Here is a 27,874-nt window from a genome sequence, read left to right as displayed (position 1 = left end):
GGGCCGGGGCCGGGGCCGGGGCGGTTGCAGCGGCCCCGCTCGGGGCTCGCTGCGCCGGGGGCTGGGCGGAGCGGGGTGCCCTGGCACGGCAGCCCGCAGGCCCGGTTGTCCCGGGAGAGCCCCGGCTTGGGGCTGAGCGCTTCTCGGCGGGCAGATCGGAAGGGCTTTCTGGCACGGCTGGGGGGGTTTAATCCCTGCCTTGCTTCGGCGTAGCTGAGCCCCGGGGGAGGTAACGGTGTGCGCGGTGGGTGGAAGATGGGCAGGCTTGGGTGGGCTCGGGAGCAAGGCTCTGGTCGTCGCAGGTGGCCTGGGGAGAGCCCAGCTGAGGGCTTCGAGGCCCTTCAGCCCCCTGAATGCCCTGTAATTCGTCCTACGTCCGATCCTATGCGCCTCGGTGGCACGGCTGAATGTGTGCGTGTGTGCGGGTTGGGGAGCTAGAGCTTATGGTCCCTAAATCCAGCAGGTGAAGAGATAAGGGAGTGTGTGGTTGAGGGATTCAGGACTCTAAAGGCCAGGGGAAGACCAAAACTTTTGGCTGGGGAGGAAAAGGAGCAAGGAGCTGTGCTGTCAGACTGGGCCGTGCACCTCTGGGTAGCCCTCCGGACAGCCTTAGTGCCGCTGACGTTCACTGCGCTTCTCTCTGCTCTCCTTTCAAGGTGTTTTGGGCAACCTCTGTGTACCTTAGTGATAGGCAAGACCTCTGAATTCTTCGTAACGTTTTAAAAAATTAATAATCCAGTAAAAGTGTTTGGGAGGTATCAGCGGGAGGGCAAAACGTGCTTCTGTACGTGGTTGTTCCACCTTTGCTGATCTGCCCCTGGTGATGTAAGTAATGAAAAACACCACGAAATACGGTACCAAGGAGCAGGGAGCCAGGATGGTGTTACAGATACTGTGCTGTGCTAGTTCCTAAGTATTCGGTGCGCACAGGTGAATTTAGAACCCCATTACGGTTGTGGTATTGGTATGTCACCCTTCACTACTGTCAAATGGGGGGCTGATTTAAAAACGCATCAAGTGATTTAATTTAATTCACTTCATTTCACTTTAAGAATTTGTTGGGTTTGACCTCAAATGAGGAAGCAGGGGAGAGCACAGTAAACACCCTGAGAATACGGGCAGAGCGGTGCAGCTGTAGGAGGATAGCTGTGGGGAGGCACGGTACTGCTTGTTTGATTTGCTTTTCCTGTTCTACCTGAGATCTGAGTTTCAGCATCACTAAACTCAGGTTTTTGGTTTGGTGTGATGATTTTTTTTTTTGAGAGGGGGAGGGGTATTTTTGCAGAAGATGGTTGACTTTGTTGGCTTTGTTCTTATGTTGTTTTTTAGATATTTTTCCCCCCATCAGTTCTGCATTAAACAGCTCCGCTTGCTTAAATGTAGTTTGCTGAAGGTGATATTGCGGGCAGAGTGGTTGCTTATGGCAGTGGTGTGCTTTTGGTAATGCTTTTCTGCTGCCCCACAGTCAGTGAGCAGGGTCTGAGTGTTGGATCTGTGGTACTTTGCCTGCCGGGGAGGCGTGCAGTCCTTTGGCTGCTGCCTGTGCTCCAGGCCGCCGCAGGTAAGGCTGGCTGGGTTTCAGAGGACATGTTTGTCCACCCTGTAAAGCAAGGCCAGGGGGCTCTGGGAAGTCTTAGATCAGTGATCCCAAATGCTGTCACTGTTCCTGCCTCTCCCAGATTTGTGAAGGCTGGGAAATCCTATTAATATCCTTTCTACCCCTTGCTCTTCTTCTTCCAGTTAAATATTTTGGGCCATCCTAGAATTTCAGCTGCGAAACTGCGTTAGGCCACAGAGTTATGTCTGTTGTGCGATTTTGCTGACTAACATGTTGGTAGATTATCCTGTGATGTTTAGCGATACATTCTAAACCAGCACAGATGAGTCTTATTTCTAGAAAACATGTGTTTCTGTGTTCCTTAATGTGGTGCCGCTGGTTGCATATGTCACTTCTGTAGCTGTGTTGTGCTCTGGAACTATGGTAGAGTGCAGGCCTTGTGCTGTGCTATTTCTGTGGAGCCCACACTTTGTGTCTCGGGGCATGCACACATTCTTCAGAAAAGAGAATCATTCGCTTGTTCCTGAAAGCAAAAGATGCTGATTCTGCACTAGTGCTTGTAAGGGGCTCGTCTCTTTCTCACCTTGTCTGTTGAAGATGTTGAGGAGGTGTCCAGGTTCGTGTTTCAGCTTCAGGAATGGGGTCAAGAGTCTTGATTAGGGACAGTTCTTACTCTGTTTCATGTGAGAGGAGACAGTGAGATGACTCCTTTAGCTCTTTTGTATTGCTTTTTTTTTTTTTCTCTTTAGGCAGGGACTTTGGTGTATTTTTCTTGGCTCAGAATTTGCACCTTTTAGTTGTCTGTAGGTGCTCTTTTTACTATTAGCAGCTCTGATCCATGAAGTACTGATGAGTGTACTTGGTTGTAAAGCCAATGTCGTCTGATGTATGTCATCTTCATATTTTCATGTGATTTTCAAAGCTCTGTATTGTTCTACTATACTTCATACTAATACTACAATTTTTATTTCAGAGTCACTACAATCTATGATAAAAGCAGAATTTAACCAGTAATGGAGCTGGCTCATAGTTTGTTGCTGAATGAGGAAGCGTTAGCACAGATCACAGAAGCAAAGAGGCCCGTCTTTATCTTTGAGTGGTTAAGATTTTTGGATAAAGTGCTGGTAGCTGCTAACAAGGTAAGTGTTGTTTTTTTTTCCATTTTCTAAAACATATTAATTTTATCATAGAGCAAGCTGATAGATAATATTCAGATCATAACTGTCTGATTCCAGATTCAGCCTCTGTTTTGGTTTGTTGCTTTTGAGTGTTTAATTGTAGGCAGTCAGAGTGACTCTCTTGCATAAACCATTTAGTTTGGTTTCTGTTCTAAAGTGTCATAAATGTTTGGAAGGTGAAACCTTCCCTTCTGGTGTAGGGATTCTTGATGGTAACGAGGATTAAAAGATGCTCCGTGCAGGTAATACTGTAATTTTAGTAAGTCATTTAAAGAATGCAAAAATTACTTAAAATAACGACCAATTCTGATCATTTAGTGTCTGTCTCTGCTATTACTGGGCGTATCTCAAGCCTCTGTGAATTATGGAGAAGTGGGAGTGGTATAAGGTTTACTTCAGTCTCTTGTGTTTTTTGCTGGGTGTTGTTTGAAACAAGACTTACTGTGTTAATTTTTGGTCCATTAACAGACAGATGTCAAGGAAAAGCAGAAGAAACTAGTAGAACAGCTAACAGGACTCATCAGCAGTTCCCCAGGGCCACCTACGCGAAAACTGCTAGCAAAAAATCTTGCTGCTCTCTACAGCATTGGAGACACATTTACTGTTTTTCAGACACTTGACAAGTGTAATGACATCATCAAGAGCAAAGATGACACGGCAGCCTACCTGCCCACAAAACTGTGCGTTCAGTATTACTGGGGAAAGGGGAGTGATTTTTAAGCAAAGCGGTCATGGATATTACAGAAAAATCTGCCTGTATATGTGCATGTTTACTTCTATTGTGCGTGCTTTGGTGGAGTTTATATTTGATTGATGTAGCAGGAAAAAAAGAGCAATATTGAGGTTGTGGAGGGCAGGATTCGAGGGTGACAGATACATTTCTGTCTGAAAGTTCGATGCTTTCCTCTAGGCAAAGGAGTATCTTATGTTTCTTCACATGCTTATGCAGTGGAGAGGATGACAGTGGTTATGCAACATATAAATAATGCAGTGAAGCAATTCCACCAGTTCTGTTGGTGATTGAGCCCAAGTACCCAATTTATGATGGAGCCCGTGGGTCGTCAAGCAGGAGCAATTGCCAAGAGAATTGTAACTAAATGTAGAAGCTTCCCCCCACCTCGAGCATTGCTTGCTTCCATTCCCCTGTCGTAATGTACTGCTTAAGTTTCTCAGAGTCTGTACACTTGGATGTGGGCGTGCATGTATATGTGATCCAGTTTGTCTTCATGTATAGGAGCAGAGTCTCACTGGTAGGAATCTGGTTAATGCCACAAACGACATCTGCTGAAACTGCTTTAGGGCCCCACCACCTGTGGGGTACCACATCATATATTCACAGTGTCTAGCAAACCTCCATTTGGGCTGCCTTCAGGCATTACCATAATGGGGTATAACAATAAAATTTGAAGTAGTCACCATTTGTGGCGATACTGTCCTTCTTTCATATGAAACTGTTGCAACTCTGAGAGGAACCTGTATAAGTAGAAAAGGCTTAGTACTGTCACATGCTCAGAAATTTACGCTACCTGTTTAAGTGATAATCAAGAAGGTCTTTTTTTTTTTTACTATATAGTTTCAAGCCTTAGTTTTTGATGTTTGTGTAGAAGCGCTGTGTAGGAGACGTGCCAGTTAAGCAGTAGGCTGTAATCAGTTTGTAACATAGTTTTGAAAAAAAAAAACAACCCTGAAATTCTTTTTTTTTTTTTTAAAAAAAAAAAAAAAATCCTTATTTCTTCATAGTGAAAATGTGCATATTTTCAGGGGCTGTGTCTGTGACTGTCCTGGAGCAATTTGTATATCCAACTGCACTACAATGTTACTCAAAACTTCCTAATCAAAAATGTCCAGGAAAGGAAAAAAATGTATATAAGTGTTTTTGGATACAGTGATCTTCACAGTGTCCATAAATGTTATTGTGTTAGTGCACTATAACTTATGTATCTTAAGTTCTTAGGCTTGAAAAAAAAATCTCTCAGTATCTATGAAAATGTACCAAATATATTAGGGGGTGGGGAGTTTCTAGTTCAGAACTTTGTTTACCAAGCACCTGTTAATAGAAGCACACAAAATCCTGATCTTGCTGAGATTTCAGCATATACTTGTCTTCTCCAGAATTTCTCACTCTGTGTGGATTATGTAGATCATGTAATAATACCCATTCAAATACATGTATGTCTTTTTTTCATAGGGCTGCTGTGGCATGTGTTGGAGCATTTTATGAAAAAATGGGCAGAATGTTGGGTAGTTCTTTTCCAGAAACAGTGAATAATCTCTTAAAATCTCTGAAAAGTGCAGAGGTAAGTTTTGAAATATTTTATATTTGTGGTCTTGGTTCCATTTAGACTATTGTATGTAGAAAAATGCAAATTACTTGTATCAAGGTAAACATGTACGTGGATTTGTTCTGCAGAGGGAGAGTTGAGAGTTTTGTTATATGCATATTATAGTAGTTGCTTTATTATGGCATCTGTAATTAAAATTGTGAAATGGTTGTATGTACCATTCGAAGTACTGCGTTAGGATTTCCACTTGTGTACCTTGCATAAATGTTCAATTGTTTAAAAATTAAAAAGAAATACTTAAGTTTTTCAACAAAAAATGTTATGCAGATTGTCAGCAGGATACATTCTGCCCTGAAAAGACAGTGTGTACCATCATACTGAGAGAATGTGTTGTGGGTTGTCAGTGGGGCTGATACGACCGAAATAGCTCCGTTTCTTTTGAAATATATGACAGGTTGGAAAGGAGTGCTGATTGTGTAGATCTTGATTCCTGCTTGTCATGGAAAGTGTATATGCAGTAATAAACATGAGTAATCCCACTGCTGGAGATAAAGGGGGGACTTATAACAGTGCTGACTGTATCAAATAAGTCTGTATTTTCTCCTGACATTGGTTTTCTTCAACTGTGCCCTTGTATGCTCTGATATCTATATATACAGATATAGATAAATTTTTTTTTTGTGCCCTCCGACTGTAAGTACCTGCCTTTGTGCAGGTATGGTAAGAATCTGTTGACTGCTTGGGCTTCACATTCTCTTATATCGTTTGCTTGGGGTTTTGTTTATTTGTTTGTTTTTCCTGAGGCTACAGCAGTTGGGACAGGACAGAAGCATCTTATTTAGGGTCAATTTGTTGGACTATTCAGCCTCTTCTTAATTTATGTGGCACTAGAAGCAGTTCTAGTAAGGTCATGTCTAATGCTTATTGCTATCTCACACCAGCCAGGTAATGGTTGTACCAGACTTCAGTGAACTGGTAACAATGCTTACAAAAATATGCGTGTACAGAAGTAGGAAAATGTAGAAACCTGGCACTTGATGTAAGTGCTGTGTCTGCGTTTTTGCATAAATGCTTCTTATGTGTGCAGTCTCAGGGCCGCAGTGAAATCCTGATGAGTTTACAGAAAGTCTTAAACGGCCTTGGAGGAGCAGCAGCTTCTTGTCACCGTGATATTTATAAGAATGCCCGGTCTCTGTTGACAGACAGATCTATGGCTGTACGATGTGCAGTGGCCAAGGTGGGTGTGTTTCTCCCCAGTTCTGGAAATTCTTTGTTCTGTGACTGTGAAGTGTCTGCATCCGAACTTTGACCTGTTGCCTATCATGGGAAACTTGACCATTACGTGGGAAAGATAAGTCCTTACTGGTTAATACCGAAGGCTCAGACATTTGACTTACTGCTTCACATGTACGGAGGTACAGTGGTATTGGCTTCCACACTCGATAAATAAATAATGAGAGAGTAAATTAACTGTGGGTCTCAGTAGGAGAGATTTTGAGTAACATAGTTGCTGTTTTTGTGTTTTCCTTTTACTTTTTTATTTGTGTCAACCTATTCCATGATTATTCTGATTGTTCAGATAAGTTTTCAGTTAATTGGGAGTGTGGGGAAAAAAGTCCGTATATTCATATTAAAATACTTGCTTAATAAACCTAACAATTACAGCAATACCTAGAAAAAGGGTAAGAATAGTCTTTATTGGTGCTCAGCAAGTTTTGTTGTTTTTTTTTCCTCCCTCCTTCAGTGTCTGCTGGAATTACAAAATGAAGCGGTGTTTATGTGGACAGCTGAACTAGAGAATGTTGCAACGCTGTGCTTTAAAGCTCTGGAAAACTCAAACTATGGCGTGCGAGTTGCAGTGTCAAAGCTTTTGGGGACAGTCATGGCCACAGCACTGATACCAAAACAAGCAACAGGTACGTTCCTTCTGGATTCCATTTCCAAATGGAAAAGCTGCATCTTTAGTGCTATGTTATTTGACAGTGTTGCATGATACATTGTTCTTCTAGTACATGGACATGTATGTAGTTGATTTGTTTGGTTTTATAAACTCTTCGCTTAAAAAAAGTAAAGTGTTCAGATTCCCTGTTGTAGTTGGGAAAAAAAAAGTCAAGCTATCAAAATCATTTGGGAATAGTAGCTTATTTTGTAAGCATAAAAAACATCTGAAATGTTGTCTAGATTTATGTTGCAAGACAGTCTTGAATTAGTAATAGAGATTTTGAGATGATTGCTTGTGTTTGGAACTTTAAATGATTGCTTTTCTCTTTGCAAAAGTGATGCGGCAGAATGTGAAGAAAGCTACACTTGAGGAAGTCTTGGAACTTATGGCCACTGGATTTCTGCGTGGAGGGTCTGGTTTCCTAAAGAGTGGTGGAGAGATGTTAAAAGTAGGAGGATCTGTCAATAGGGAAGTGCGAGTTGGTGTTACTCAGGTTTGTGATAACCTTTGTATTCTGTAGTATTTTAATATCAGTAGTATTTATTTTTTTTTAAATTAAGTAACATTTGTACATTAACTGTAACCCATTTAGGATTTATTTGTGGTCTTTATTTGTTTATAATAACTTGCAAGGCTAGTTTGGCTCACCTGGTTTGTGAGATGTATATATAGTGTCATTCCTCTAAGACACATTATTCCCAATGATTCAAATATGTGCTTAGGAATGCTTATTTGATTTGATCAGTGTGTTTTAGGTAGGATTAGCTTGTTAAAAAAAAAAAAAAAAAAAATTGAAAAATTAGCATCTTAAAGACTGGCTCCCCATTTTCATTCTATTTCTTTTTAGACAGGGCATACTTCTGTCCTTTTGTGTGTGCTGGTCCTCCTGGTTGCTGCGTCAAGTTTGCTGCCCTAGCTTGTTAAACTATGTTTCTTCTCTCCATCTGTCTTTTCTGAGTAGGTGAAATCTGAATACAGAAGCTCTCTTTTTCTAATAGAGAAAGGTAGCAGCAGCATAACCTCGAATTCAGGCATTCCCAGTCTGACGTGTTTCAATATGCTGCAGTATCTTGACAGAATTCACATTATTTTAATCCTAGGGTATTTTGTGAAACCTTTTTATTTTTTTCAGTCTTTTTCTAGGTGAACTTGCCAAAAATGCTCAGTCTTCATCATGAATTAAAACATGTTCATGTTGTTGCTATTTGCATTATTATTATTTAAACACTTTTTTTAAGAAGAGACATATTTAGAGCAGTGGACAGGCCTTGTCAGCCAAAGAGGATTTTGCACTTCACAGTATACGTAGCAGTATTGGAGCTGCTGTTGGTACTGGAAGCAATTTGGCTTCAAAGACTTGGCTGATGGGTTGATTCATCCTGCTTAGCCCTACTAAGGTTGCATATAACTGTCCCTGGTATCACTGCTGTACTGCAATATGCATGGATATTACTTCAGTTGGTAGGCTCTTGTTTCTGTTTTAATTGGATTTGTATGTAACTCTGAATTTGCAGGCCTATGTTGTCTTTGTTACAACATTAGGAGGTCAGTGGTTGGAGCGCAACTTTGCTACGTTTTTGTCCCATGTGCTTGATCTGGTCTCCCATCCTCGTGCAACTCAGACCCACGTGGAAGCAGTGTACTCTCGAAGATGTGTGTCCTTTATCCTGAGAGCAACTGTGGGCAGCTTACTGGGGGAGAAAGCACAGATTGCAGCTGCCAAAGATATATGTCAAGCTATTGGTAAACAAATGAAAGCAGTGGGTGAGAAACATTTTTTTTTTCTGCATTTGAGAGCTGTTGAAAATCATTGTCGTTATCATCTCAACCCTTTTTCTTTCTCCTACTGCGAGAAGTAATTTTATTGCTATGGTAAAAGATAATTCATCTGCTTTCTGTTTGAAATTTGATATCCAAAATGTAACTTCTACTTAAAAGGTGACTGCATAAAAGTGGCTTGTTATCTATCCTCTCTCTGGTGGCTTTTGACATTGTATTTGCTTAGAATGCAAGATGGGGAACAAAAGTGCGTTTTTGCGATTAATCTTGGGATAGGTTGTATTGAAACTCGGGTAGAGTACTGTTGAAGAACCTGTAGGTCAGATAATGTCCTTGTATATCCCCTACTAATATCCATACTGATACCCAATTGGATTTTATAGGTGACAAAGATGTAATCTGACAACTGGAATTAGAGAGGATAAACATGGCCTCTTGAATATACAATCACTAAGAGGACTGATGATTAAAACTGTTGTCATTTGTTTCTTATGAAACAGTTAATTTGAGCTAGAGATTGAGAAGGGAAACTGGAATTGCACAACAGTGCATTTAGCAAATAACTGTTTTTTTTTTTCTAATGCCATTATCTAATTTGTTCTTAAAATTGATGTTTAATGCAAATGTGTTTGAAACTTTTGCAGATTATTCTCTTAACTGTTTTTTGATAGGGAAGGTATGTCTGAAGTTAATTGGAACTTTAATATTTATTGCAGTCGGAACCCTTTTACTCCCAGGAGGAAGTCTATCAGAAATGATAGTTCTGAGATAAAGCGGTTGCAAAAATTCCTCCTCCTGCCACTTGCTTATCAAAGTTAGGGAGAATTCCATTATGTTTTTGGATGATAGGATGACCTGCTTTTTTTTTTTTTTTTAATCATTTCCAATGAATTTGATAAGTTAGAGGTATTTTTACTGGGTAATGATTGCTTCCCTTCATGTAAGGGGGACCTTTTGTTAAATTTGTCGTGTAGAAGATACATAAATTTTAAGCTGATACTGAAGTCCATTTTCTTAGAAGTGACAGTCGCAGCTTCCTTACCCATCAGGTAAGGAATCCCATCCCTTACTCTGTTGCTCCTGGAACATTGTGTAGGAGAAAAAAACATGAAGTGAGATCTATGAAATTAATTGGATAGCTCTAAGATGATTAATGGTTATGATAAATTTTTTAATATTAGTGTGATTTTAATTTTTTTAAAAATTTTTATTCCATATATATGCATACAAATTGATATACAGAATCTAGATATGACAAGATTATGGTCTTAATTACTTCATCTGTAGGTACGTGTGTATATGTAGATACAATACCCACATGCTGCATGTGGGTATACTTACTTTTGCTGTGTTACAGTATTAATCCTAGCTCTTAGTGCAATGCCATCCACAGCAACTTCTGGGCATGTATTTTTCATGGACTCTAGATGATTATGTTTGGCTGGTAGCTTTAAAACTTATTATTCTTCAGAATGCATTTGCTTTGTGAGCTCATGCTACAGGCAAACTTGTGCTTTTATTTTAATATTTAGGGTTGATGTTAAAACTCTGTTTTCCCTTCCTATCTTGTATATGCTATATCCTGTATATGTGATTCATATGGTAGTTAAAGGAGATACTTTTCTTTTCTGCAGAAGCAGTTGTGAATGATGCTAACAGTGAAAATAAAGCAGGAGCTGCTGATATAGCTGCAAGCCAGCATGTAATGGTGTGTGCTCTTCAAGAACTGGGTAGTCTGGTTCAGAGTCTGAATGCCACTGCATCTCCTCTTATTCAAGAACCCTCTATTGGTATGCAGATAAACTTAAATAGGTCGAGATATTTGAGCACTGAATATGAAATATGATTACAATCTAGTTAAAATAGTAAACTAACGTGTAAGAAAGAAATTAATTAAACTGGCATCCTGTGTAGTACTCCCTATAGCTGAGTTTGTCCCGCTCGCTGTGTATACTACCTTAACTTTAGTTCAAGTTTGACAAAGTTTTAAGCAACTTTTTTGGTGGAAGTTCTGCCTGAAGCTCCTTTTCAGGATGAGTAAAATTGTGAAGTTGTGATTTTTAGCATCAATGAGTTTCCAATAATGGTATTAAAGGAAATAGATAGTTTTACTGTAGAAGGTCTGAAATATTTGCTTCTGGAAAGCTGTATTTCCTTGAGATTTTTTTTTTATTTTTTTTTATTTTATTTTTTTTTAAACCTGAAGACTAGGGGCATTTTGTCAGGAGATGAAGCTGTGGATAGTCCCATTTAAAAAGCTTGTTATTTGACCTAAGTTGATCAGGGCTGGTGTGGGATTTTCTTCTTGCTTCTTTTAATGTCTGAATCCACATTTATAACGTGAGATTGTAGTCCTTATTTTTTTTCAGTTTGTGGATACCCATGTTTTTTCCAGTGGAACTTCAAGCTAATGCTAATAGCATTACACTATTAGCTAATGCTAATAATGCTTCTGGGTTTCCTTAAAGAAAAAGGCAAAGTTATAAAAACTCAAGTACTTCAGTTCTGGCATTCTTAACTTTCATGTTTCCTATCTAATATTGATACGGTTTGCGTGTCTACATATGCGAAAAAGCATATTTTAAAACTATAAACTCTTTCCTGTAGGTCTGTTGGAGACGGTAACTTCAGTTCTTCTTCATCCCAGCATGGCTGCTCGACTTGCTGCCGCATGGTGTTTGCGGTGTGTGGCTGTGGCATTGCCTTTTCAGTTGACTCCGTTTCTAGATAGATGTGCAGAAAGACTCAACAATCTGAAGACCTCCCCTGAAGCTGTCAGTGGCTACAGTTTTGCAATGGCTGCATTATTAGGTGGTGTGCATCAGTGTCCCTTAGGCATTCCCCATGCCAAAGGAAAGGTGAGATAATAAGCTTCAGGTGGGAGTGTACTGAGAGAGATTTTTTTTCAAGAAGTAGTAGCTTTGCAAGATGTCTAACGTAGTAACAAGTTAAAGGGTCATGAAATTGACCTTGTACCTAGCAAGAGCAATGGTCAGAGCACTTGTTTGTAGCATTTCAGTTATAATATTTACCAGCTTTTTTTTTTCCATCCCTCTTTCAAATTTGCATTCTTGTTGGTCATATTAATGAATAATTACTTAAGAGAATGTTACTGTCTGTATTGTCATGTGCTAATTATCTGTATAAAATGTAATCTGCTCTTTATAGAAGATCAATTTAAATTTTACATGTGATTAGTAAGAGTGGATTTGTAGGAGTGGCTTAATTTATTTTTTTTGAAATCCGTTTTTATGACATTGCAGATGGTGGTTAGTATTGCTGAGGATCTGTTACGAACTGCTGCACAGAACAGCAGACTTTCCTTGCAAAGGACTCAAGCTGGATGGCTTTTACTTGGAGCACTTATGACTTTAGGTTTGTAAAAACAGTTGTATTTTTTATTATGATGCTTGTCCAACCTTTCTGGTTATCCACTGTAGCAAATAGTTGCTACATATAATCAGTACAGTGTCTAGTACTAGGGGATTGATACCACTGGAAACAGAGTGTTAGTTCATTTATTTCAGCAGTGATGTTCATGATGCAGAGAATTGAAATATTAGAGTTCATGTAAGCTGAAGGATAATAGAAGGTGACGTAACCTTCAAAAAAAAATCTGCTCTGGTTATTTTTGCTTTGTTTTGGAAACCTAGCATTTAGTCATTTTATGAAAAGTACTAATCAGTTCTGTGGTGCACAAGAAACAAACCACAAATAAAATGTAATTAGCCTTTCAACAAGTTGCAAGCGTATCATGGATAAGCAATAATACTGATTAGGGATGTTAACAGTTTAAAAGCCATTCAGTTGCCTTTGAAAAAACAAAACAAAACAGCAACTTTATGTATGACTGTTTATATATACCATCACAGAAATGTAGGATGCTATATTTTGACAGGTTATAAAGCACTCCTGATTTTTGCAGCAATTATTTTTTTTGTTTGTTTGTTTGTTTCTGGTTTTATAATGGAAAATGTGATAAAGCTTTGATATGTTCTTCAGTATCTTGATCTCTCAGCAAATGCCATTTATGTTTTGTATTCTCTACATCATCCCATTTTTGCCAACATTTTGCTAACAGTGTAGCACTGTTTTGGTTGTCCTTCTCCAATATATTTGTAATGTACTTGCATTGGATTTTCTAGAGCTTTTTCAGAAGCTTTCTTTAAACTTGACTGGAAACTATATTTATAGTTAGTAACTGTCACTTTTTCTATCATATGAATAAGTTGCACTAGGCTAAAGAGCTTGCCTTCAAAACAGTAATATAAAAATAAGAATTAGAAGTCAGAATAAAAAGACAAGTGTCAGCAGTTACATACACGATTCAACATATAGAATTGGCTAGTCCCTATTTTTAGTACTAATATCAACAGACAGACTTATCTTCACTGTTTAGAACACTTTTAATCTACAAATGAGAGAACAGTGAAGAATAAAGGAGATTCAAGTAGGGAGAAGTAGGAAGAGAAGGGAAGTAAGAGAAAAATAGTTATAAGAACAAATGCCTTCATGGCAGATTTTTTGTGCTTAGTTTAATTAAAATTTTTACTATACGGTCTTTTATTCATTTATTTTTATAAATAGGTCCTTCTGTTGTTCGATATCACCTCCCTAAGATGTTGCTGCTATGGCGAAATGTGTTTCCACGTTCTCTGAAGGAGTTGGAGGCAGAAAAGGCTAGAGGGGATTCTTTCACCTGGCAAGTAACATTGGAAGGCCGTGCTGGAGCTCTGTGTGGTAAGAATTTGAAATTTCAAAATTTGCAAGCACATGGTAAAACAGAACATGATCCCAAATATTGTAGAGAAATCTGTCTTAGCTTCCCTTCTTTCTCTGAACACAAGTAGGACTTGTCAGATTTTCACCAAGGACCTATTTTTGGTACGTAGTCTTACGAACATGTCACACATTGAATAAAAATTTTTAATTGCTGCTTCTTTATATCCTCTTAGGATCTGTATGTTGGTTTATGTTTGTCTGAGTAAAATTTTAAATTATATTTTGTTAATAGCTATGAGAAGTTTTGTTGCTCACTGTCCTGAGCTCCTTACTGAGGATGTGATCAGGAAGTTGATGACACCTATAGAATGTGCCATGACAATGATGTCACAGTAAGTAGACAGTTTTAAAAAAAATAAAGTGTATTTGTGTTATCTTTTAGAAGCACATTGTGAGATAAAGAAATGGTCTTTTGAAAAAAAAATATCACTATTGAGAGGAAGTTACCGTTCTGTTCTTCTGCTGTTTCTGCTTTTTGTTCACGTTTATTTTTTCCCAGAGCTGAAATACTAGAACTACTTTGTTTTAATTCACGTTCCCAAATTTTTTTTCTTAACTGTGTTTTGGATTTTCAGTGAGCTTTTTTACTTCCAGGTTTGCTTCATGTTGAAAAGACGAGAAAGCTAAGTTACTGGTGTACTAGATGTTAATCAATAGATATACTTTTATAAATGTAATAATGAAAGGATTTGCAATATTTTACAGAATAAAAGATAAAACACGGGTTGGGCTTTTTTTTGTTTGTTTCTTTTGTTTAAGCAGTAGTTTAAATTAAAAAAAAAAATTCTCAGAACTATTACTTCCAAGAATGTATTAGTTATTTGAGTAATGCTGAAGTAACTCATCAGAGTAGTTTTTTGAACATTGTTTTCCTTTTCTGACTAGAGGCATATCTTGTCAAAAGAAATAAGAAATACTCTTTTCAGTAACTACAATGTTGCTGTCTACATCTGTTTTTTGATTTTGTAGCATTCCATCTGTAATTAAAGCACATGGAGCTCATCTGAAAGCTAGTGCAGCGATGGTCCGTTTAAGACTTTACGATATATTGGCTTTATTACCTCCAAAGACATATGAAGGTATGTATTTATTTTTTTTGACAGCGATTGTTAAAGTAAAAACTGTACTTCTTTGAATGTGTTTTTGGTGATATCTTTATTTGACCTGTCATGTAGCACTAGGTGGCTGTGTAAAAAGTACACATCTGTCTTTTCCTAAAAGTTTAAAAAAGCAAATTGAGCCCAACCAGACAGATATCAAAGACTTCCACAGAACTGCAGTTTCAACGAAATATGTTTGTTTACTTAAATGTGCAAACATTTATTAATTCATTATATCTACATGATCATGTGAATGAGCAAGATTTTGCAGAATCTGGATTGTCATCCTGAGGGGGCTGGCCTGATCTATTGTTCAGGACACTGATAGGGGAACTGGGAGTCCTGGGTTCTGTTTGAAGCATTGCTCTTGCCTGTGGTATTGTCAGGTTTACCTCTGTCTGTTTGCTGCTTGTAAAATCAAGGTAGTGGTACACACTTTGATTTGTAACTTCTGATCTGTAGCTGAAATGTTTTGGATAAAAAGTAATAATGATACTTTTTACTGTCCTATGTCTTAGGATCATTTAATGCACTTCTTCGTGAGTTGGTAGCAGAATTTACTTTGACAGACAACTCTGCTAATACAACCACATCACTCCTGAGGTCTCTTTGTCATTACGATGACAGTGTTCTTCTTGGCTCTTGGCTCCAGGAAACTGATCATAAGTCAATTGAAGACCAGGTAATATAAAAACAGAAGAATATGAGTTAAAAAAAAGAAGCAAGTATTGCTATGGGAATCTCTCTTGATGAAGTTTTTCAGATAAGCTACCAGTGTTGACATAATTAACCTTTTTTTTATGGCTCCTGGAAACAAGTGCAGCACTGGGAACAATTCATTAATTCATTCACTGTGTTCTATAGACAAATAACTGTTGTGAGGATTGGCTGAACTGTGCCATCATAAACTTTTGCAACTCACCTTCTCAGAAATTTCCTGGGTGAGAAGGGGAGCTGAAAATGCTTATTTTGCCACAGCCTATTTAATAATGTCAGGGTTTCTCAGAAGGCAGCTACTTGGTCACATTTTAGTTTTTAATCATATCAAAGTCTCAAGAGAAGTTTACTCTCTTTTCCAACCTTTTAAGAAGAATATAGAGCTACAAGACTCACATTTTGTTTCATGATGAGGTAATGAAAAAGTTGTGAAAACAATTTTTTTTAAAGAAAGTAGTCAGTCGATTAGATGTGTTTCCTGAAAGAATGATGGTTAGGAAGTATTTTCATGGTGATAGGAATGCTAGTAATCACAGTACCATTTCTAAATTTTTCTGGGTAGGGAATCATTACAACCCATTGACCATTTAGTATACTGTATTGTAACTCAGTGCTCTGAGTGGATGAATAATCTTTTTTCTGAAATGTCAGTTTGTGGTCAGAAGCTGCTACTTCAGAAGCTGCTATGGGTATCAGAAATTATATGCGTATCTGAGTTCCATATCTTCTACCAGGAGTCATAGTCTGTGCACTTACCCAGATGCTAACTGCTTTTACCCTCAGAGATTTAACTGGCCCTGTAAATGCTAATGCATGCGTGCGTGGAGATACTGCAGTTGCTTTTAATTGCTTGTAAGGTAGTTTGTTGTTCTTAGCTACTGCATATGTCTTTTGGTTATTTCTAGATAAGATTTTTATTTGCAAAGGTATATTCAGAGGTGTTCACATATTATGTGGCATTTTGCAGCTTCAGCCTAACAGTGCATCTGGAAGTGGTGCTTTGGAGCATGATCCATCTTCTATTTATTTGCGTATCCCTGCTGGTGAAGCTGTACCTGGCCCCCTTCCTCTAGGAGTATCTGTCATCGATGCATCTGTGGCTCTCTTTGGTGTGGTTTTTCCTCATGTCTCTTACAAACATAGGTCAGTTTACATTTATATTCAATTTCAGAATTCAATGGGATCTGTACTGTTTTTAGCTATGGAAAAATCTGGCTGGGGAACTGCAGAGTAGCTACGTATGCAGTTTGTTCATTATACTCCTGTTCTTGCTATCTTTCAGGGAATGCTCCTCCCAGTAACACTTTACGGCATGAGGTTAAATGGGAAAAATAATAGGAACAGTAACAGGAACATTGTTTTGAATGGTAGTGAAGAGGCAGCATTTTTCCAGTCTTGTCCTCGTAGCTTTCTAGGTATACAGCCAAATGTGTCAAATGTATTGCTTTCTCTTGGTGGTGTTTTCTCCAAAAGGGAAGAATTAATCTAAAAGAAGAATCAGCAAAGTGAATTATCAAAATAACACTACCCTTTCTGCCTAAGGTGAATACCTTCTGCAGCCCCTGAGGCACGAATTCTATGACCCAACTTAAAAGGCCTTTTGGTTGTGCGCAGTGTTTACCAGCTGTGTTTTGGTTTGTATTTTGAAAGAATGTCACTTAAATTATGTTCTTTGTTTTAGATTACAGATGTTGGATCACTTTGCTGAATGTGTCAAGCAGGCTAAAGGTGTTCGACAGCAAGCTGTGCAGCTTAATATCTTTACTGCTGTTCTTAGTGCCTTGAAGGTAAAACTTGTGAGCTTGTAGTAGATGCGAAAATTCAGCAGTTCGGTTCGTAGACTCGTGTTCTGTACAAAAGGCTGTTAAAAGGACATTGCTGAAGTTAATACTTAAACTTTTCGAAACAAAACCCGAACTTTGCAAATTCTCCCCCCCACTCTTTTTTTCAGATGCTCTTTGCTTCAGCTTATCTGCATGTATCAGTACAAAGAATAGATGAGATTCATGTCTCTATAGTATTCTGACTTTATTTTCTTTTTCACTACTCTAATTTTCTTTGCACTGTACTTATGGATTTAAGTGCTTTGTCATACATACTCAAAAAAAAAACCCACCCTTCATATCTTTGCAGATGAGGCTCATGGAAACACAAAGATAAATTTGGGTCTCCATTTTAGATGTCCAAACTTTTTCTTCTTTAGACTCCCTAATATAATAAAGAATTTTAGATGCTTATGCTCAAGTCCCACTGATTTCAGTTACAATTATTTGTGCTCTATCTGTGCTTGGAAATCTGGCCTCATGCTATGAAGTCAGGAACCTAGACAGTAAGTAAGAGAAATACTTGGTTTCAGTGACTTGTATTGCCTCGGCTCTGTGGAATAGTGTCTCAGTGTAAGATTTTCTTTCTACTCGTCAAATTTATTAAGGCATTTCAAGATTTTTTCTGATGTTCTGTCTGGATTTCCAATTCATGAGTCTGTCAGATTTTCCCCTTTATGTCGTCCTCATTCAGCTTCAGGGCAACTAAGTCCTGTGCACTGAGGAAGCTGTCCTTATGGAAGTGTTAGCCTGTAATTAAAGATTGTATGGGTTTCTTCTTGTCTGACCTTTGCCATCCAAACAATGGCTGCCTATCTTCAGCTGCTTTTTAATGGGTCTCTGATCCTCGCTTGATGGGGAGAGAGGACTGTCTATGGAGAGTGAATTGTCCCACTTCTTTTAGGATGCAATGACACACTCTTCTCCCTTGACTATAATTACCCAGGCTTTTTAGCCTAGATGTCTCATGCTTTAGGTAATGAATGGCTTCCTCTTCAGTTTGGTTCCTAGTTTTGAATTAAGGCACCTCAGCCCTGATGTATAGCTGAAGGGCATACTGTTGTGTTTTAACTCAGCAGGCAGCTAAGCACCATGCAGCCACCTGCTCACTCTCTATCCCTCCCCACCAGCAGGATCGGGGAGAGAATCGGACTAGGGAGAGAATCGGACTAGGGGTGTGGAGAAGTAAAAACTAGTGGGTTGAGATAAAGACAGTTTAATAGGACGGAAAAGGAAGGGAAAAGAATATTAATGATAAAAGAATACACAAAGGAATTGCAAATCAAAACACAGCACCATAGCAGTTACTAGGAAGAAAATTAACTCTATCCCAGCTGAAACCAGGACACATGCCCATTTAAGTATGTGATCTGGAGCATTTTAATTAGTGTTCTGGGAACATGACTACAAAATCCTGGCAGACTTGGGCACAATGCATTTTCTTATGAACCTTTAGTTGGGTAAAGTTTTTGTAGTAGCAGCAAAAGTCAATTTTCCCCCCTAAAAGCTGTCTGTGAAATGTCAAGTCTTTATGTAGAACTTAGTAGAGTTTTTGGAAAGAAAGTTTTCACAGATCTCACACTGGCAAAACAACACTTCTCTTCCTTGCTTTGTCCTTAGAAATATGAGCCATGCTGAAACATGAGACATGTTGAAAGCTATTTTCTGAGAAAGGAGCCTGGGATTTCCCATGCCATGCCAAAAGGCCAAAGAACTGTCAAAATTTTAAGAGCTGAAATGAGGATTTCAGAACAGAAAATGAGAATCTATGGCAGAGCCATCAGCTCTCTTCCTCTATAACACGTGCAATACTTTACATGTATTTGATTATTTTTCCCAAAGTAAAAGACTTCTTGAAAGTTATAATGAAAGGTAGTGTGTTATTAAAGGAATATGGAAACCAAAGAAGCTGCAGAAACAGTGTTTAGTGTTAGTACTCTGTAACACACTTATATAGCATACTGTATACATTTTCGAAGATGTAAATGTTAAGAAAAAATATTTTCATGTACCTAAAATCTGTTTGATTCTTGCAGAAATGCAACTTAGCTGTGTTTTTTTCTGTCTGGTAAAGAGATATTACAGTCAATTTTAAAGCCCCCCTTCTCCCCCCCCCTTCTTTTCTTATCTTTCCCTTGGGTTATTGTGTGTAAAGCTATCTGCTAGCTTAGATTCTAGCTTAGCACTGGTGTGTGTGTGTGTGTGTGTGTAGCACTATAATGATAGTAGCATTTGATAACAAAGACTGGTGTTAATGTATCTTTTCTGTACGTAAAATAGAGTGCTGGCAAAGCTAAGACTGTGTTATTGTTTTTGAGTTTTAAATATTTTCAACCAGTATATTTAGGACTAAGTGATCAGAATTTTAGACAAAAGTAAAGATGCATCATTTTTAATTAAAGATCTTACAGTAACGTTGCACTTCCCTTCCTCCCTGATTTGGAATGTTTTTTTCATTTGTTCATGTAGGGTTTAGCCGAGAACAAAAGCACATTAGGACCAGAAGAAGTTCGCAAATCTGCTCTGACGCTGGTAATGGGTGCCCTTGATAATCCTAACCCTATTCTGAGATGTGCAGCTGGAGAAGCTCTTGGCAGAATGGCTCAAGTGGTTGGAGAAGCCACTTTCATCGCTAGAATGGCTCAGTACAGTTTTGATAAGTAAGTTGGCTTTGATTCGTAAAGGGAAATAAATATAGTTTGGAAAATTCTTCTATGAAATAGCATTTTTTTTACTCTTTCTCTCCATGCTTTATTACAAAGACTATATAGATCTAAGAAATCTTGAAACAGTCTTCAAATTTGGATTTATTTCATGTGATTCTTCCAGGAATAAAAGTTTAATTGTTACATTACTTGGAATGCAAAATGATACAAATGAAGGGTTTTTCATGAGTTACTTGAAGGTAACTAAACTGCTTCAGGTAGATAAACTCAGCTTACACTAGGTGTGTCTGTAGCATGAATTGTATGATAGTGGTTCTATTTCATCAAAACATCTTCCTGTAACATCAATTTACCTTACCTACTGGCCCATTTGTTTTTCTATATTCTGTCATTAATCTCAGGTCTTTAGAAGGATACCTGGTAAATATACCAAGACAACATGTTTCCCAATTTTCAGCTTAAATTTTAGACATCAGCCAGTCTGTGGATCTGAATGCTCCTACCTCATGGCTGCAGCACATCTTTTGGCTGGCCATGCTGCATGAACATATTCTCCTACCTCTGAGTAATTCAATTTTTCTCCATTATTTCATCTTGTAATAAAGTCTATCATCTTCACGGTCATTCCTTGAATTTCTGTTACTGGGACTCTTTCCTTGGTTTCTTATGCAGGACTCAAGTTAACAATGGTTGCCAGTCAGTTGACACTGTAAAACCATTTTTGCATATATGGCATTTGCATTTACTTTCTTGCTGCTGCTGTTGTTGTTGTTCACTAATGGCTATGAGCGTGCTTCTCTGCCACATACAGACAACCAGGGAAAAAAAAATCTTTCTTCTAACTAGGATATCCTTCTTCTGTCTCTTCTTTTTTTTTCTGAATAGGGTTTTAATTACAGTTGACATCTATGTTACATGTGTTCTGAGCTGAAGAATTGTGGAAAATACACAGCGAGTCACTATGTCATGCAGCTAGGTCATTTAGAATGCTATTCATTGTGTTTTAATTTCATTAATAAAAATACAATTACAAAAACTATTGGAAAAGTTGTAGAACTCAGCTGTAGAAGAAAGCAGCTATATTAAGAAGTTAATAAGTTGTCTGCAGTAGAAGATGAAGCTGTGGATTCCTTTATTGTTTCTCTGTATATATTGTCATTTTTCTTGATTTCTTTTCACTGCAGTGGCCTAGCAATGACTCTTATGATTATTAAATTAGTCTACTGTGAAACATGGGTAAATACTAAGCTCTTTTCCTGTGTTCTTATACTTCCAAAACACTTCCTCATCTAAAATGTCAAGTTATGACCACGAAGAAAGAAAATTACTAAAATGTCTTTTTATTGACTTGGTTGATGTGTAATCCACTTCAATATGCATAACCTATGCTGCTATTAGTTTTGCTTTTGTGGTTAAGGCTTCTTACAGTCTTGTAACACAGACAGCAAAATTCTGTTAGAAGCAGTCGTTTGCACAGTTATGGTACTTGAAGGGTTTTTGTAATAAATCTAGTGAATTACATGATTTCTTTTTATTTAAATGTTGATAGGTTAAAATCTGCTCGAGATGTTGTATCAAGAACGGGACATTCTTTGGCTCTGGGTTGCCTCCATCGATATGTTGGTGGAATAGGTTCTGGCAGCATCTGAAAACTAGCGTCAGTATTCTCTTGGCTTTGGCACAAGATGGAACTTCTCCTGAAGTCCAGGTAAAAAACACAATCACCACAGAATTGTTTTAAAATGTTCAGGATTAGAATTCAAAGTTAATTCTGACAGTACATTTGTCTTGACAATGAGGAGTTGAATTGTAGAAGGAAAAATGCTGAATCTTTCGTTTTCTGCAGCAATGAAATCTATCAAAGCATTAGAATAAAATAATTACCAAAGAAGGGGAAAAGAGTAAAAGCCATGTCTTGTCTGTAATCATTGTTCTTCAAAGGTCGTGCTGTAATTGTACCATACAATAGTTATCTTCCAGCCATTCTTTTTGCAAGTTAACTCAAGGAAATGATTCTAAGTGACTACTATGCTTTAGCAGCAGGAAGTTGAATGCCATCCTTGATTAGGGGCACTTTATACCCGCAGATTGAGATGGTGAAGCCTCCGGTAACTACGTGAGACATACATCCATGTTCACCTTGGTTTAAATTATGCATTTGACAGAACAAAAAATAGTGGGTTTTTTGGTTTGCTTGTTTGTTTTGCCCTCAGGGCAATAAAAAAATAATCTATGCTTTTGCAGCTTGTTGCTTGGGAAAACAAGAATAGTTTTGTTTGGAGACAGATGTTTAAAAAAAAAAAATCAGTAAATGCAATTTAAAGTCACTTTTAAATTTCCTTAGTTTATTTAAAGTAAGTCAAAGTTCAGTTTGCATATATAACCTTGCTTTATGTGTAAGTAATTTTGAAGCATGTACTTGCTTATCATTCATCTTGAAACTGGAAAGAGTTACTGCGTTATGAAAAACATGTGAATTATAAAGGGCAAGGATTTAGAAGCCAGGTGGAATTCATGTGCCTATCTTATTTATTTTCTACTGAGGGTATGATAACAGGCAACTGTGAAAAGCTAAGCTTTTCCATCTCATCTACAACATAGGTATGCAGGAACTGTATGTGAACATGAGCAATGGAAATTCACAAGAATGAGAATGTACTGTAATGTACATACAGCTGTAATGTACTACATACATGCTTATGACTGTTAAAATAGCTTCATGTGATTGCTAGTGTTAATGGGTTTTGGGTTGCATCAGAGAGGACCAAAACCGAGCAGTTTTTAAAGCAAGTTTTCTAGCTGATTCTTAAGAATCTAGCTTTGTATCTGTAATCCTCTCTTAACATTGTCTCTTCAGTGCAATTGCATCACATTTAATTGAAGACAGTTCTGAAATGTGATCATTTGATAGGATCTTTTGGAGTGATCTCTCATGCTTTCAGGTCTGTCAGGGAAGCTGATTTCACGTGAAACTCAGTGACCAAAAATTTCTTTTTCTTGCTTGGACATTTGCAGTAAATTATTTTGTAATTTACTTATAACTGAATAGGTTGATTTTTTTTTTTCCTATCCCATAGTACACTGGCTGTATGTGTAAAGTGCTGCTTTTTTCTGCACCACCTAAAAAGAAAATTCATTGGAAAATGCATGTGAACTTTTCAACTTGTCATGGAAATCAGTTTCTACTTATAATATCACAGGCAGTCCTGGCTAAGGACTTTGTCAGCTGTCTGCTTTGGAATCTGCATCCAGTTCTACATCAGAAATGATTCTGCCTTTTTCCCCATGTTAAGGGTCACGTTTCTTCTCCCCCCGCCACTCCTTTTTTTTAAAGTGGATGTGTTGTTTCTGAGAAAGCAAAATAGAAACACAGTGCTTGATCATTTCTTGCTCAAATACTTTGTCATCTTTGTTATCCACAAAGTGCTGGCATCCAACAGCACACTAGAAATATCTCAACTCCCACTTGATTGCTTGAGATTTGGGACATTTGAAACACTTCTGGGGTCAGAGAAGCTAACTAGACATGTGAACAGGGTTGTACAGAACTAGGTTCAGTCTACATACATATTTGTATAAATTTTCTAAATATATTACTCAATATATTCTTACTTTTTTTTTTTTCATAGACCTGGTCTCTCCATTCACTTGCCTTGATAGTAGATTCTAGTGGACCAATGTACCGTGGATACGTGGAGCCAACACTTTCTCTAGTTCTTACTCTGCTCTTAACTGTTCCACCATCACATACAGAAGTACATCAATGCTTAGGCCGATGTCTCGGGGCTATAATAACTACTGTTGGGCCTGAGCTGCAAGGTTAGTGTGAATTTGAAGAGGAAAGGAAATTAACCTGTATAAAGCCAATACATCATGACCTTAAATGGAAGATAATCAGTTTTTGTTTATTGCAGTTGTGGGTAGTAGGGGAGGGCTTTGACAAATCCAGGGTCCTGGAAGGAACCTCAAGTCTGGTTTACGTCTGCTGGTTTTTTTTTTCCTTTCTTTTTTTTTTTTCCTTCACACTTCAGTTTGAGATTTATATCAACAGTTACAGTGATGTATGGTGTTCTGGCTAGTGGCAAATGTGCATGGTAAGTAAAAGATGAAAAATACCCTTGCTGTGTATATGTTTTATGTAGGGCAAGATGCAAGATTTTTCCTCTGCTTCTTCAGCATAGTGGTAGTTTTATTTTTGACTGATGGCAAGAACTTAAGTTTGACATCATTGTTAATGTTGTGAACAATAACTCATTTCCACTTATTCTTGTTATTCTTCTATCACGGTGCCTTACCATAGAAAATAAAATTTTGCCGTGCCAGTACACTATCTGAAGTTACATGGCTCAGATAACAAAAACATGGATTGTTAACTTTGACTTAGCGGGGTTTTTTAGGAATGTTTATAGGCTGGTCTTTACGTCAGTGTTAGAGAGCCAGGCACTAGTTCAATTTTAATTCTAAATATTGGACTAATTCTATTTTGGAAAAGTCTCTAGATGGTTTAATTTAACTTGCTATCTGCTTGCTGTATAATAAGATTTTGATTGAAGTGTCATGAACTTTATTATAAGATACTTATGTGGAATATCTTCTGCAAGTTACATTTTTGCTGTAATTCAGTGTTGTTGTTTTTAAATGTCATGCTGGTTAATCCTTAAGATGTGGAATGAAATTATTTTTCAGATTAAGTTCTGTTCTTTCAAATATGTGTCCTGTTAGAGCAGCATGACTCATCTGATGGAGCTAACAAAAATTACCTGCAGATACATATGCTAGCTTACACATTGTCTGATATTTTAGGAAATGGCTCTGTGTATGAAATGTTGCCCATATATATAGAAAAAAAAAGATGTTCAGAATTGAAATGCAGATAACTTTTCTAGTTTCATGTCCTGGGAAGATATTCTTAAAGTATTTCCAGTTGAAGATCATTGATCCAAAATTTCATTTGGACAGAGTATTATTTAACCTATTATTTCAACAGAGAAATTGAAACACACTCGTGATTCTTTCAAGTAATGTGGACACTATTTTGCAGTAGGAATTCAGAAAATTTGCATGTTAATTTTGTAAACTTTTATGCATTAAAATATGTTTAAAGGTTTAAAATCTACAGCTGTCATAGAAAAATCTTGCTATGTTAAGGATATCATATTATTATCATTAGGTAATGGAGCTACAATTTCAACAATCCGTTCATCCTGTTTGGTGGGATGTGCAATCACACAAGACCATTCAGACTCTCTTGTTCAGGCAGCGGCCAATATCCTGCCTTCAGCAGCTTCATATGTTTGCGCCACGGCACGTCAACCTGTCCAGTCTGGTTCCAAGTCTTTGTGTGAGTACAAAATGCATCCCTTCTGTTCCTCAAAGTTTTACGTATGTGCCTAGCAGAGAGGACACAGGAGAAGGACTTAGCAAGATGCCAAGGATACCCATATATAACAAGCAAGCCACATTGGCAAAACATTGGAATGCAATAAAGGCACAAGGTAGCAAGCATTTTTATAAAACCACTCGTTACAGAGATGCTGAAATGCCTTGTTCCTTCCAACTGACCGTATGCACAAATGGAAGAAGGTGAGCTTGAAAAGGTGGGAGATGCTGGATTATTTTAACCACTATTAGTATAGCAGTGCTGACACTCAAATTCTTGTGTTGCTATTGTGATTAACAGTGGCTCTCCCCATTAGTGTTCTGTCAGCAAATCCTGGCTTAAGCCAGGAAATGAGGCAGTGGCTAGAACCCAAACATACAAAATACAAACTATAAGAGGAAAGGTGGTGTGTGTGTTTTCATTTGTTTCTTTATTGCTATTGTTTATTTACTTCTTAATTATTTTAAGAGGGTTTAGCAGCCCAGTACTAAGAAGTTTGAAAAATACTCCCTGAAGTCTGTTGGGTGTTTTGCCAAGCTGATTGTATCATTCGCTGTGGAACTAGTGGTTCTGTGTTATGTGAAAGAATAGAATCCTACTTATGTCAGCACTGGAACTTTTTCTTAGTCTCCCTTCCAGACTTTCCCTAGGGTATCCTCTCATTGTTACATGGTTCAGCCCCCACCTATACTCTTACTTCCCCCCCTCACTCTGGAACGCTCCTGTGCTGTGTGGTTCCCAGAGTCTGTCAATGTCCTTGCACAAATTTTGCATGACAGAGATGCAACATATCCAGAAGTAGCTAGCCCTTCTGTAGGGACAGATCTACCCATGCACAATCTGACGTTCTCTCTAGCAGTTACTCTGTAAGTACTAGTGGGTAATATTTCAGAAAGTGAAGTCAAAGTCAATGTAGGTATGACAAGTGCGTTTGAAAACATTTCCCCAGCTTTCTGCAGTTCTTTACATGTTCTTTAATGGTCCTTATGTTAAACAAAAGCTATTTTACTTTCTCTTTTTCCTATCCCTTACTTTCAGTCTTACATAGTTTGAAAAAAATTTTCCTCTGAATTGTCTTGGTGCGTGTCATTTTACCGTAAACTTAGATATGTAGCCAAAGTCTGCATTGCCCTGCCCTGTAAAAGTTTTCATAACTTTCCAACTTGCTTTTGTAGGGGAGTTAATGCCAGATATCAAAATTAAACTACGGAGCTCACAATCTAGTTTCCTTCTGCTTTCTTGCATTGGCATCATAAACACACAGTTGTTGGTTTTGCAAGTGAAAACAGGGAAAACTCTTTCCATTAATTAAATGCTGTAAATGTTCTGTGTTTTATTTCCATTAAAACAACCTCAGTGCGATATTTAGAGGATGTATGTTTGTTTTTGCAGGACTGAAATCTTGTATATTCGCGTACAGAATAAAGATGTACTGTTAAAGCGCTTTATAAACTACACAGCCCTTTCATTTAGGGGTTGCAATTTCCATCCACATAATAACCTAATACTGAGAAAGCAAATGTGTATTCAGTTTATTAAAACAATTTTCCCAGGGTAAATAAAGAATTAGTTTCTTAAAGAGCCCTCTTCATCTCTTCCACTGTGGAAAAACATACAGTTCTCTGTGCAACTACTCTCTGTGCTACTGCCTCTCAAGAAAATAGGTACCATGCACAATTCTTCAATAAGAAAAAGATATTTTGTACTTGAGGTGATTCAAAGAATTGGAAGCCCAGTATTTGTTAGCAAAGAAACCTGAAGCTGTCTTCTTGACAGGCGCTTATAAAAAATTTACACTATAAATCCTGGTACAAGCTTGAAATGGAAGTTTTTATGGTAGCTGTGTGGTGCAGCTGGTGGTGCCTTTTTTTAAAAAAAAAAAAAAAAAAAAAAGTGATTTATAGGTATAGCACAAGTGATGGGGAATAGTTTTCTATAGTATAACAGATTGGAAAGTATATTAGTCTAAAATCATAGTGGCACAGTGTCAATATTTAAGCTTTTAACAGATAACACCTGTCAATTCTGTATATGTCAGCTTTATTTTCAGATTTGTGCATTATAGAAAGTGCTTACTTGTGAACTTTAAAGATCTTTTAAAGAGTTTCGTATCCAGCAGCTCACACGGGGGCATATAATTGAAAAGTAGAATACTGTTAGTCCTTAGCAGCACTTACGATGGATATGGATATGGAGATGCAGCAGTTCACTCACCTGTAATGATTCTGATTTAGGTTCACTTGTGCAGCTCCCACTTGCTCCTTCGCCGTGCTGCAGTTGCATGTTTACGACAGCTTGCTCAGAGGGAAGCAGCAGAAGTATGTGAATATGCCATGAGCTTAGCAAAAAATGCTGGAGACAAAGAAAATAGCGGCATCAGTAGTACTTCGTTCATGAGGGCCTTTTGTGACAGCTGAGTGCATGTATTCATGCATGCATGTGGTTTGCCTTCAGGACAAAAAAAACCACCACACTCTAAAACCATCTCTGCCAGCTCTAATACTTCTCTCCCCCCACCCCTGTGTACTGTAATTCAAGTTGATTTAATTTCACTTGTAATTTAACTTTTTGTAAAGTTCAGACTTAAACTTTTCTGCCCTATTAAGAATGGCGATCAGGTAGGGAATACGTGTATATACAATGGAAACATTTTAACAGTTTCTCTCC

At 37.8% G+C, this 27,874-nt stretch overlaps 1 protein-coding gene across 1 annotated transcript in view; it reads left to right on the top strand.

The window, feature by feature from the left end:
- The window catches only part of HEATR5B (HEAT repeat containing 5B), a 55,491-nt gene that overhangs the window by 102 nt on the left and 27,515 nt on the right, over window positions 1-27,874 (top strand). The window contains 23 exon segments of the mRNA XM_040551559.1: window positions 2,532-2,697; window positions 3,205-3,416; window positions 4,925-5,033; window positions 6,106-6,255; window positions 6,763-6,934; window positions 7,296-7,453; window positions 8,475-8,724; window positions 10,374-10,529; window positions 11,347-11,597; window positions 12,003-12,114; window positions 13,327-13,479; window positions 13,754-13,853; window positions 14,491-14,600; window positions 15,140-15,303; window positions 16,306-16,481; window positions 17,020-17,125; window positions 19,631-19,821; window positions 21,377-21,465; window positions 21,468-21,535; window positions 23,457-23,646; window positions 24,998-25,092; window positions 25,094-25,168; window positions 27,442-27,586. Coding sequence (XP_040407493.1) covers window positions 2,572-2,697; window positions 3,205-3,416; window positions 4,925-5,033; window positions 6,106-6,255; window positions 6,763-6,934; window positions 7,296-7,453; window positions 8,475-8,724; window positions 10,374-10,529; window positions 11,347-11,597; window positions 12,003-12,114; window positions 13,327-13,479; window positions 13,754-13,853; window positions 14,491-14,600; window positions 15,140-15,303; window positions 16,306-16,481; window positions 17,020-17,125; window positions 19,631-19,821; window positions 21,377-21,465; window positions 21,468-21,535; window positions 23,457-23,646; window positions 24,998-25,092; window positions 25,094-25,168; window positions 27,442-27,586 — 3,358 coding nt within the window. The 5' untranslated portion in view covers window positions 2,532-2,571.

Source organism: Cygnus olor, chromosome 3, assembly GCF_009769625.2.
Source record: "Cygnus olor isolate bCygOlo1 chromosome 3, bCygOlo1.pri.v2, whole genome shotgun sequence".
Taxonomy (NCBI): Eukaryota; Metazoa; Chordata; class Aves; order Anseriformes; family Anatidae; genus Cygnus; species Cygnus olor.
Note: the sequence above shows the minus strand (reverse complement) of the source record. Positions and strands in the feature narration are given on the sequence as shown.